The sequence below is a fragment of the Phocoena phocoena genome, chromosome 12, assembly GCF_963924675.1.
Source record: "Phocoena phocoena chromosome 12, mPhoPho1.1, whole genome shotgun sequence".
NCBI classification, from domain to species: domain Eukaryota; kingdom Metazoa; phylum Chordata; class Mammalia; order Artiodactyla; family Phocoenidae; genus Phocoena; species Phocoena phocoena.
In genome coordinates this window covers 47,603,624-47,616,436 of record NC_089230.1, presented here as the reverse complement: position 1 = coordinate 47,616,436, position 12,813 = coordinate 47,603,624, and the positions used below count along the sequence as shown (strand labels likewise).

Genomic DNA, 12,813 nt, shown 5'->3' with positions numbered 1-12,813 from the left:
TGGGGAACTAAGGTCCCGCATGCTGCACAGTATGGCCAAAAAGAAAAAAGTAAAAAAAAAAGACTTTGTCTGAAGTGCCAACTGTGTGTGTGTGTGTGTATGGGGGTACTTGTGGAAGTTGCTATCTTGGGTGGAACTGAGGAAAGGAGGAGCCCTGCTTGCTGTTCTAAAACACCAAAGTGCTGAATAATTCCAATTATCCTTCAGCAAAAGCAGAACAAAAACTCTGATTCATAGCCTGAGTACGATGGACACCACACTTGTGATCTTTTATCCAGAACAAAAGGTAAGAAAGCTGCATGTAGGGCTCTGGAACCATCTGTATGCTGCTGTTCAGGGTGGTGAGAATTCAGAGCTAAGTAAAAAACAGATGTCTGGGGTTTAGCGCAACACAGAAATCACCTCAAGAATCCAGTCACCCCCAGGAGGGGCACTGGGCCTGGGTCAGTCTGACATCATGTCACAAAGTCTGCTAGGCAGCAAGGAAAAGCACTGGGGTTGGAGATACTGCTTGGGAACAGCTGATGGTCATACTGAGGGACTGGTTGGGAGTCACGAAGGAATGGAAGGAAGAGACGATGTACAGAAGACAATAACCACTTTGGGTTGCTTTTCCACACCACTCCCCTGGCCCCCCCGCCCGTGCCTCTCCCGTGGGGAGACCAGCCCCATGCTGCTGTGCACTCTCCTTCAAAACATGGGACAGTTTTCACTCACACTGTCTGCCCCTGATTATCAGGGTGATGCAAACGCAGGAGTTCCTTCTGCCAGCAAGGCAAGACAAGGAAGCCAAGTGACATTTTTGATGTTTGCTGGCAGTATGTAGCTCCTATTTACACACTTTAAAATCACAGAGGGTGACCATCTGCTTCCTTCTTGATGATTACTAAGAAACATGGGTGCACAGACCAAGGACTTGCTCTGACCGTTCAGAAACAAATGCCCAATTGCTTTGCTCAAGGCAGCACAAAGGAGAGACCCACACGGAATACAAAACGTGACCGCCCAGTTCAGAGAAAGGGGAAAGGTATTCAGACAAGCGGGCTCTCAGTGACCAGGGCTTACAGCGGGCCCATCTGTCCCCCACCCCCCCGGCCCCCAGGAGCAGAGTCAGGGGGCAGCCGGACTGTGCGGATGGAGGGAATGAGTCCACCTCCTCCGTGCAAACAGTTTTAATTTGAAAAGAAAGAGTGGGGGAGGAAGGGGTGAATTTTCTTTTCCTTTTAGTCTTTGGCTTCCACACGTCCTTTCTCCGAGGATAACACGGTCTGCACCACCCACGTGCCTCTCCTTAGCAGTGTGACCCGCTCCCCCCTGCGCTTAACCTGGCCCCGAGGCTCCGCTGTGACCGCGCATGTAAACAAAGCATCCCTCTCGGAAAAGCCGGTGGAAGCCCGGGTGCGCGGTGGAATACAAATGAAGGCCCTCTCTGCCCGTGACGGCAGTGCACCAAACTCGGGATCTGGGAGGCTTGATTGGAACCAGGCTCGGCTCAGGCATGCAGCCCTCAGCTCAGCAGGAAGGAGGGCTGGGACCTGGCCGAGGGCAGGACGTTCTGCGGGGGAGCCCCGGGCTCTCAGCAGACACCCCCGTGACCAGCAGCCCTGACTGTGGCACGGGCGGCGGCATGGTCAGTTCAAACAGAAGAGCTTCCTGCTCAGCGCTTAAAACAATGGCTGCACTGGAAAGGGGTCTGCTTTTCGTCAAAGGATGATTTGCTTCTCTAGCATGGGAAGAATTAGATTAAATTCAATAATTAAAAGGGTTTCTTCCCCTCCTCCCCTGACATTTATTGTTCAGGTCACAGCACAGTGTGTGGGAACTGCAGTGCTGTTGTTGACAGAGAACAAGAAACGCATGTGCCGACGGGGGCAGAGGGAGGGCATCTCATGGCGAGATCAGCCTTGATCTGCCACCGGATTACAGGGGCCTCAGAAGAGGCTGATTAATAATTCTGCAGGAGCCCTTGAGCTGGAAAGCTGGCGTTCTGAGTCTGATAATCCCCAGTCACTGCAATACAAAGGAAGGACAGGAACTGAATTCACAGTTCTGAATTGTGAAATTCAAAATTTGAAAGAAACAGGGATCCACTTCTTCCTGACTGTGTTTCTCAACCTAGCTGCCTGCTTGTTTGTGTGTTAAATGGCTACTGTGCTTTTTGAATCCAAAATCTGATTATATTTAATTAGTACAGGCATCTGGGATTTCTAATACACAAAGAGTTATGAAAGTAACAAATCTTTCTAAAATATGTTCTCCATGAAAGAATGTGTTAATTTATGCAGTAACAATATTTTAACATGAAATAATTAACATGAAACCCACAACAATTATGAATTCTTTGCAGTCAAATTTATACGTGAATTTTCCTCCAGATAATAATCTATTCAATTTAAACCCTCAATACTGGGAGCATTTGAACATATATGTTTTTCTTTTATTTAATACACAAACCTTAACCTACAGCAAGTTTTATACAAAGTCCTAAATGCCCCTGTTTTTACATACATTCCAAAGATCCAAAGATTAAATCGCCTTGACATTTGCTTTCTCAACAATGATCCTGTCGTCAACTTAGACCTTAAAACAAACAAAAAACCCCAAATACAGAGCAACTCTAACTTCCTGTCTTTGTGATGATTCAAATCAGGAGAGGAAAGGGTTAAAAGGCAGGTCCTTCATGTGGGAGACCCTATGGAGGGGGTCAGGAAAGGCCAAGAGGGGTGTGTGTGTGTGTAGACAGAGACAGAGGAGGGCGACAAGGAAGGAAGGAAGCAGGGAGAGGGGTAGCGTGCATGTAGTACTATCACTCCACTGGATCAACAGTAGTGATGTTACTATTGGTACCTCTACTAACTAAAATTATACAACTCTCAGCTCAGCATCTGCTTTGTGCTACGTGTTTTATGTATATGCTCAGGGAAGTATACAACAATTCTCTGATGAAGGTAACTATTATTATCCCTGTTTTCAGAGGAGGAAATAAAGGCTTAGAGAGGTTAAGTAACTCGTCCAAAGCCTCACAGCTAATTAGCAGTGATGCTGATGTTCACATCAAGATAGTTTGATTTCATGGGTCATGCTCTTAACCAATCCAGTCCCTGCCATCTCTGGAGAGGGGGTGGTACGTGTGCGCGTGCATGTGTGCGCGCGTGCAGACGCATGCACAACCATCAGTGACGCTGCTGAGAATGCCCATCGGGTGTTTAGAGTTGACAAGATTAAAAACAACAGTGGCAAGGAGGCAGGGACGGTTCTCAACAGAGAAGGCAAATCTGCTGGAGAAGATGGTGAGCAGACCACCGGCTCCCAGCTGTGTGGTCAGAGGGGCCCTTGGGCATGTAGGTAATACGAAATGGTGACTGCCCAGATAAATAGAATTGGCTGTAAAATAATGAAATAATATACTTTTTCTCTTACAAGACTGATTTTTCTTTACTGATTACTGATAGTTTTTTCCTTAAAAATCTTTTTTAGGTAAGAAAATAAAGACCCCTTTCAAGGAAAATTTACATCAAACACAAAAACTTCAGGTTATAAGAATGGTTTTTATATGTCACAACCCTCCAACAACTTTTATAGAGAGCCCATTTAATTCTCACACTCATTATGTGAGGCTATTATTTTTATTACCTCCATTTTACAGATGCTAAAAAATGAGGCTGAAAAAGGTTAAGTGATTTGCCTGGGGACACACCAACCTTGTAAGCGGGAGCTCGTTCAGACTCGGGCTTCCTGACTGCCAACCACAGCTTCCTCTGCCTCATCAGAAGGCTGCCTTAGCAGCCTACAGGGAAGTACACCACCAGGAAACAACACAGTGACTGTGCATTCTATCTTTAAAGATACGACCACAAAACCTGCTGGGTGGCATAGGCCTGTCCTAAGACCAACAATTCCACTGCAGGGAACATACCCAGGAGATAGGAGGACATGACCGCCACCACGGCAGCTAAATTCATAAAGACCCTCAGTTAGAAATACCAGTAGAATGGATACACGATCTATTTGTACAATGGACTACTTACTACTCAGCAACGAAAAGGAAAGAACTACTGTTACGTGCAGCAACATGGATAAATCTCACCTACCTGATAAGAAAGAAACTAGACGCCAAAGAGTAATACTGTATGATTTGTTTATATGAAGTTCAGTTACCGGAAAAAGGAAGCTCTGGTGATAGAGGTGAAACAGTGGCTACCACGTGGAGTGGTGACTGGCTGAAGGGGATGAGGAGGTCCTTAGGGGGCTGGCAGTGCCTGTATCTTCATCTGTGGGTGGTTTCAGGGGCATATACGTATGTAAAAGTTCACTGAGTTGTGCACTTCAGACTTATTCATTTTATTGTATGTATATTATGGCTCAATAAAAAAAAAAATGTCCACGAAAGCAAGCCACTCTGATATATAAGCCAGGTCTATCTGAGCTTGTTATGTTTAAATCAACACTAGTCAGCACGGAGCCTCCTGAAAACTCATGAAGAAAGTGTCAAGAATTCTCCCATGGTCTGTGTGAGCTCTGGAGGAACTGATGGCCGGAGGGGTTGTGATCAGACCTCAGGGGAGGGTGCAGGCGGCTTGGGGGTGAGAGGCCACGGTCAGCTGAAGGGTGGTGCCGTGGTGGGGAGGGCTGGGAGGTGACGCCCCATGGCAGTGGCAGCAGGGGAAGGCACCCCGACTGACCTCTCTGGGCTTGGGCACCAAGCTGGGACATACTGCTCCAACCACCTCAAGCTCTACAGATCCCAAGCCAAATTCACCCTCGTTCTTTGAAAATAAGACCTTCTTCCCAACCCACTCATTCCTGTTGTTGGCAACTTGATCCTCGTGACTACGCACATGTCACCACCAGGGAATTACCTTTGATCCCTCTCTCCCTTTCCAGAATGGTGTTTGAGCCTTTCCATGTGTCTACGGCCCATTTTCGCATCTGTTTATCCCCCAAGAACTTAGTCTTGTCCAGGATATGACAACAAAAGTCCTTTTCGTTTACCAGTCCCTACGTGCTGGGCACTGCGCCAAACAATTTACATGTGCTGTTTCACTTAATCTCTGCAAAAGTTAAAGCACAAAGCAGGTAGAGTATATTTGCACTTTACAGATAAGCAAGCTGAGGTGTGGAAACGTTAAGTAACTTGCCCAAAGCCCCAGAGCTGGTGGATGGTAGGGCTGGGTTTCCAATCTGGTTCTACTCCAGGCTTGCTGCCTGCCCCCCTGCAGTCTTTGGCTTCTATCAGCAGCTCCTAGCAAAGCCCTTTCACTTTGAAAGGCGCTCAAATAATTAATTTTGTCATTGCTCAGAGATCCTGATTGGACAGAACGTAACAAGAGTTTGTGACTAAAGAAGATCTAGCTGCTGTCACTGGGGGACATGCAGAGGTAACAGAGAATGAACGATACCAAATGACTTCTAGCGACCTCCGGAATGCTGTCGGCCAAGGACCACCCCCCTAGGTTTTGGGTCTGGTCTTGACCTTCTCCCCGACACGGGGCTGCTGCTTACAGTCCAGTGGGGCAGGGAGGAGGAAAGGAACGGAGGAGGCGCAGTTAAACCCAGGTCCCAATTCCAGCTCTGCTGGTGCCCAGGGAAATGCCAGCTCATCCACTCAGGGGGGCGACAGACATTTCCATGTGCCTCACATGGGAACCTCACAACTGTGCTGAGAAACAATGGTCACCCACAGTCCTAAAATACCTGTGATTGGCACACGCTTCTGAACACTGCCCACACTTCCATAATCAAGATGCGGCCCGGCTGTGGCCTGTGGGGAACATAAAACCTGATGTGCAAATATCTTCAGGCACGTGGAGCAGCTGTCTGGGGGAACTGACTAATCCCCTGCAGAAACTTCAGCATGAAGCACGCGTGCCATCTGCAGAGCACACCAGCAGCTACACATCAGGCCCTTCCTGCCTCGTCAAGTGGCCCGGGCAGGGCAGACCCTCGGGAGGCATTTTGTAAACAGCTGGGCTGTCTCAGAGCTGGCAAATGAAGGTCTTCCAACTCCCTCACACATGCACTTTAGAAGGTGCCCCTTAAAAACCTTTTCCATAAAATAAAGGGGAAAAGGCGCTTATGACTAACCTTCTCAATTTTTATTTTCTGTTCTTTGAATCACTGTCTTGATGAGAGACAGTCAGCATAGCTTAAGAGGGCAGATGCGATAGGGCCAGCCATACCTGGATTCAAATCCTGCCTCTGCCCTTTTACTAGCTGTGTGACTTTGTACACGTTACTTAACCCCTCTGAGCCTGTTCCTATCTTTCCCGCTCGGGCCTGGCACTGGGTAGGTATCCTATAAATGCCCCTGCTCCTTCTTTTTCCTCCATTGCAGCATTTCTTTTATTCTCCTTGAAAATCGCGGGGCCCCAGTCTTTGTTTTTTTTTCCCCCCCGGTTCAGTTCTCCAGTTCATTTACTTCTTCTTACTTATCTCCTTCCAGTGTTTGGCATGGATGGGAAGATACTTGTAAAAGGGAAGAGAGAAGAAAAAAGAATTTTAAGAGAGAAGGGTGGAGGATTCTATTTGGAAATTATGGGTGTGAAACTGACCCTTTGAAGGGCGTCAGGACAGCATCTGGGAAGGTGATGGGGGAGGTGAGGAAGCCACCAGAAAGGCAGTCAGGACAGCTCTCCAGGGAGGACAGCAGGATGGCCAGGGCTGAGGGTGGCCCTGCGGGCCCTGCCTCACAGCAGCAGCACACTGTGGGGGCACAGCCTCGAGGGGCTCCCGACATGCCTGCCCCCGGGCTCCAATCACCCAGGGCCACAGCCTGGGGCATCTCACCCCGTGAACTAAATACCCAGCCCTGTCAGTAGCATCCCTGCCAGCATGCTCGGGCTCTGGCCCTGCAACCTTCTCAGTTATTGATGGTTCAAGGCTGTTAACCAATTCTAGAGAGTCAGGAGTCCAGAGCCCAGGAGAAGGGGAGAAACAAATCCTGAACTGCTCCCTCCAGCCCCAGAATTCCACTCACACGCGGAACGATGCTGACATGACCCACTCCATTCCCACCCCTTCCTAAATCAAAGATTCATGTCTCGTCACCTTCACCTGCTCTCCTCTCCTTCCGGGTCCGTGAGCTGGGATCTCACAGGTTTGCCTCAGGGTAAACTCTCTCATTTAGGCCCAGGTCTCAGACCCGGGGGCACTTCAGACCCTCGTAGCTCATCTTGACTCAAGATCACATCCACATTCCTCTTTGGACTGTGGAGCCAATCAAAGCTCCCTGTGAGCCTTTGATTAGTGATATGGTACACCATCTGGCCATGCGCTGGTGTGTGTGTGTGTTGCTTATTGTGTGGGCAGTTGGCTCCAGGATAAGAACTGCCACGTGCTGGGGAAATTCAAATAGCCGAGCTGTCTGACCGACCTGTAATTTACCCTTTGGACAGCATCTGTGCGAGGTAAGGTCTTAGTTTAGCGTTTTTCCTCATCACTTGAGACTGCTGAGAAGGATAAAAGGAGGGAAGAATTGGCATGAAATGAAAGAATTAAAAAAGAAGGAAAGAAAGAAGAAGAATGACAGAGGTGGCCATGATAACCTCTAGTAGAAAGCACTGCCCTGTAATCCACTCCGGTCACTGCTCAGCCTTGCTCGGAATGACTAGGCTTTGGTTAAAAACAATAACAATAAAGGTGACCCCTTTCCTTCAGACACGAGCATTATCTTTTCCATGAGGAACCTACAATGACTGCAAACTGCACATTTAGGTCCACACATTTATCCTTTGACCTCTACGTGAGGTTCCAGGAAGAAAGGAAATAACGCCGGGAATTCCCTCCCCGGTACCTAGTGCTCTAGAAGCATCTGAAAAGCTGTCCCACTGGAGTGGCTGCTGGTTTGAGATGTATTTTATGTAGAGGTTAATTCCTATAAATCTTTGGAGGGGGCAGGATGGAGGGGATGATTAAAGGAGGTGGAGCTTCTCCAGCGACTGAGTTATTCTCTTCTGTCGGCCCTCTACATCCCCTTTCTACTCGTCTTCTCCCTGCTCTGGACCCATCAGGACTCATCAATGGGCTCCTTTGACCGCTGGCTCTAGTGGGGTTTGGCAGAAGATCTGGAGGAGGGCTGAAGAGTGAGCTCGGCCACGCACCCCCCAGATCCGCCCCAGCTGCCCGTCTCCACCCGAGGGGGCCTCTCTGCACAGCTGCTCGTTCTTAGTTCTGGTGCTGTTACCAGCTCTGGGATGCCGCGTCATGCCCTGTCGGTTTTCCTAAACCCTGCCCGGGCCATTGTAAATAACTCCTTTGTTAAATTCTCCAATGAGCGTGCCTTCTGTTTTTGGCTGAGACTTCGATGGAGTGATGAGCTACTACTCGACTGCTCTCTTGGCCTTCCGCAGCCCTCTCCTCCCAAGGCAAAGTGTCCCGAGCCTGGGTGCAGGGAGGAGGGCGGCACGAGCCAAGAGGACATCAGCAGACGCTCACGCACCAAAAAGCAACATCTCGTTCACGCACTGAACCCACAACAGTCTCCCACCTGCAGAGCTGTCAGATTCCCGCCAGATCAAGAAGGAAGAACCTAGCCAAAGAATGACAGTCCAAATATTTTCCAGAGGAAGGAAGGGAAGGAGGGAGGAAGGGCTGAGTGGGATGTGACCAGGAGCCTTCCTCATTCAAGTGCTCACCTTGTCTTGCTGTGTACTCATTGTCTTCGATCAACCTGGCCAATCCGAAGTCGGCGATTTTGCAAATGAGTCCATTCCCCACGAGAATGTTTGCTGACCGTAGGTCTCTGTGGATGTAATTCATGCGCTCGATATACGCCATTCCCGCAGCAACCTGTGGAAACCGAGGAACACACGTTACATGTGGCTCCATGTACTCCCACGTCAGTAAATCTAAGGCAGGAATCGAGGTACCACAGGGCCTACCTGTGCTGCCATGTCCACAAGGTTTGGTAACTTCAGAGCTCTTCCTTCTCCATCTTTTAAGAAATCGAGTAAACTTCCTATGACCAAAACATAAAACCATTTCGATTTCCTTTGAAAGATAAAAATTCCTGATGAAGGGCTGTATTTGGTTTTCTTATTAGAAGTAACGAGGTAATTAAATGAAATAGTTGCTATCGATTAAAAAAAATGGTTTACACAAAAAAACAGGGCAGAAGAAAATCTATGCAATGGAAGGCGGCAGTTTTACCTTTTAAAAATAAACTATCGGGCTCCCCTGGTGGCTCAGTGGTTGAGAGTCTGCCTGCCGATGCAGGGGACACGGGTTCGTGCCCCGGTCCGGGAGGATCCCACATGCCGCGGAGCGGCTGGGCCCGTGAGCCATGGCCGCTGAGCCTGCGCGTCCGGAGCCTGTGCTCCGCAACGGGAGAGGCCACAACAGCGAGAGGCCCGCGTACCGCAAAAAAAAAAAAAAAAAAACAGCAACAAAAAAACAACTATGGTGGGACTTCCCTGGTGGTCCAGTGGGTAAGACTCTGAGCTCCGCATGCCACAACCAAAAACATGCCGCAACGAAGATCCCGCGTGCTGCAACTAAGACCTGGTGCAGCCAAAATAAATAAAATTTTTAAATAAATAAATAAAAACTTGATACATTTAAAGAAAAAACTATGGTAACTCCATTTCTAGGGACACCAGAAATGGGATTAAAACTAGAAAAAACAGGACTCAATTCCCTTTATGTCACAGGAAGAACATATTGAAAGGCTGCACCACTTCAATCTCATTCCCAATCAGCACCCCCAACAAGAGTGAAGTGGGGAAAAGAGCGCCCAGCCGAGTGGTTCCCAAAATGTGGTCCTGGACCAGCAAGAATGGCAACCCCGGGGGAACTAGTTAGAAATGCAAACTCTCAGGTCCCACCCCACATCTACTGAATCAGAAACTTGGGAGTTCTGGCCTAGAAACTTGTATTTTAAGAAGCCCGTTAGGTGACTCTGATACAAAGTAAAGTTTAGAATCACTGGCCCGGCTTATTGACAGATTTTAAATCAAGAAAAGAGTATCTGAGGAATACAGGGTGGGGCAGGTAGCTCCCCACATTAGATCATGGCCAATCAGGCCTTAAAAGATATCTGAAACAAAACGGCTGGAGCTTCGGAGCCACTGTGATGACACAGCCTAAGGAGCTCAGAATGAACACTGGGGCTGAAACAATCACAGGCAGAGGCTGGAGGCTCATGTGATCATTGGTGACTTCTTTCATGCTTTAATTGAAAAGTTATTTACCAAATAACCCTGGGTACAAAGGACAAACAATCTGTCAGAGAATAATTCCAAATATATTTTAAAAGAAAGTACGTGGAAAGGAAAAATTACACTGGTGTCCTCTGATGTACAACGAATTGCCTTTTAAGGCTGTTTCTTGTTTGGTTCATCTATTTTTCCAAAACAAAGCGATCTTTGGCCTTATCCCCAACAATATTGCTTTGATTAGAAAGAGAGAAAAAGAATGAGACTAAAATGTGCTCTTTAAAAGCATGTCTTTCTACGTCTGATGTTTAAGAAGAGAGCTGAAAAAAAAAAGATGTTGAAAAAAGGGAGACTAAATTTAACCCAGAGATCAGTGTCTGATATTAATTGTTCAGCCCTGCAAAAAATTTAATTTTTAACACAAGCTCTGGCATTCCAAATAACAGCAAACTATTATAGCTCTCTGTATCACCCCTGATACTAAAAATGAATTTCTTTAATTATGGAGAGAAGCTGGAACTCCTGACACATGCAGCATGCAAAAGGTAGTGCAGTTCTCAAGAATCTGGGGGGCAAATTCAAGGTCACAGACTGTTCTTAAAATGTTTTCATTAGTGAGCACACAATTTGTGCGTCTTGATAAGAATGCTTGATTCATGGAGAAGGGGGAGGAAAAAAGCAAGCAGGCAAGCTCCATTTCCCTCCCCAAAACAAGGCTGCAGGTTCCCGTGAGAGGGAGCCCGAGAGGCCTGGCCTGACCTTTATTCATATACTCGGTGACAATGTAGATGGGCTCCTCGGACACCACCGCATAGAGCTGAACCAGTTTGTCATGCTTCAACTTCTTCATGATCTGTGCCTCTTCAAGGAACGATTCAGGGGACATTGTGCCAGGTTTAAGAGTCTTTATGGCTACTTTTGTGTTTCCATTCCAGGTACCTGCAGACACCCCACAATATCAAGTCAAACCAAAGATCCTCTTTTGATGGAAAAAAAAGTTGTTTAGTGAGTAGCTATTTGCATAAAGTTGGATTTTAACTTAAAAAAAACAACATATTTTTTTTTGTTGAACAAAGACAATCAAATGTAAGGACTCAGTCAAGTATTTTCAACAGGAAAAATGTGTTTAGTTATGGCTATATCATGGTTTATAATTCTTTAAAATTTTTTTGTGATTTTGATATATATCACTTTCCTTTTCTGGCTCAGCCATGTGATTACAAATTTGTATCAAAAGCTCTGGATGGATACATCTTTTTTTTTCCTTCCAGTTTTACTGAGATGTAACTGACATACAGCACTGTATAGGTTTAAGGTGTAAAGCATAATGATTTGATTTACGTACATCACGGAGTGATTATCACAATTAAGTTTAGTGAAATCCGTCATCTCAAATAGATACAAAATTAAAGAAATAGAAACAATTTACTTCTTGAGAACTCAGGATTTATTCTCTAAACAATTTTCATATATAACATACAGCAGCGTTAATTACATTTATCATGTTGTACATTAGATCCCTAGTACTTTCTGGACACTTCTTTGTAAGGATGAAAGTCTACGGGTTAGAACAGGACTGGCCATCCAAGAGCCATCCCTTAGGCAGTAGAGTGAGCATGGAAGAAATGAGATTAAGTTCTGTTTTATGGGGTGTGCCATTTAAAAATACATGGCAACACACTGAGGATGTTTGGAGATTACCTCTAGACTTCAGGTTGTCAGCAATGGATAAGCTGCTTGACTGAGTCCTTGAAAAGTTGAGCTAAGTGTGCTGATAAGCATTGGCAAGAAGCTCTCGGTCCACTTGCCAACACTTCAACCAGTAAAGGAAAATTCCTCAAGCTTACTGATGGTCAGCCACAAGAACAATGACTTCTAGCAGATAGACTGGAAAAATTAAACAGCAGCTAAGAGGGAATAGAGATACCTGAACTTCACATGTTTAAAAAAAAATCTAGGAGGTTCAGAGGCAGGCCTGGTTTATGATCACCATCATTTACCTCATCTGTAAAGTACAGAAATGGAACTGGATTCTCTCTCCAGTCTCTTTCAGCACCAAAAATTAAAAAAAAAAAGTCTAAATTCTATGTGTATCCATTACTAGTCCTATGACTTTGAATTAAAACTATAAGGGAAACAGAAAAATCTACTAAGATTATATTGTTTTCTACTTGGAAAAGAGGGCTTGTTTGAATTAACTTTATATTTAATAAAACTGATTTTAGAACTAAAAAATTCTATAAAGTGGAGCAACTCTTGTTACCCTGTTAAAAACATGATTCACAAAATCACAGCATGCAACCTACAAAAATATAAATTATCAAAGAATAAGTGGTTCAAAGAAGAGTTCATTCAAATCTTATAGAGAACTGACCACTAAACGTAAATGGGAAATTTGACACTTTGTAAGTGGTCTATGTGAGTGTTTTAGCACCCCCGAAATTTAAATAGAGTGAGATCGTCCTCTCTAATAACAACCTGGTTACTTATACAGCCTTCCATCCGGAACCTGAACTGCCCCAACACGGTGTTTTATGTTCAGTAGGAAACAAGATCCTAATAACATGTGTAATGATTTAAAATTGGTAATTACAAAGTTTGAAAATAAATTTTTGTATAGGGTTTAAATCTTCCTGATTTTATGAGTGACTGCATTGAAATC

General features: G+C 45.8%; 1 protein-coding gene across 3 annotated transcripts in view; it reads right to left on the bottom strand.

Moving 5' to 3' along the window:
• Window positions 1–12,813, bottom strand: part of FYN (FYN proto-oncogene, Src family tyrosine kinase) — a 149,328-nt gene that overhangs the window by 21,790 nt on the left and 114,725 nt on the right. For all 3 annotated transcript variants that reach the window (XM_065888694.1, XM_065888695.1, XM_065888696.1), the window contains 3 exons: window positions 10,911–11,090; window positions 8,880–8,956; window positions 8,634–8,787 (listed from right to left, as the gene is read on the bottom strand). In XM_065888694.1, the coding sequence (XP_065744766.1) occupies window positions 8,634–8,787; window positions 8,880–8,956; window positions 10,911–11,090 (411 nt within the window). The remainder of the gene's footprint in view (window positions 1–8,633; window positions 8,788–8,879; window positions 8,957–10,910; window positions 11,091–12,813) is intronic.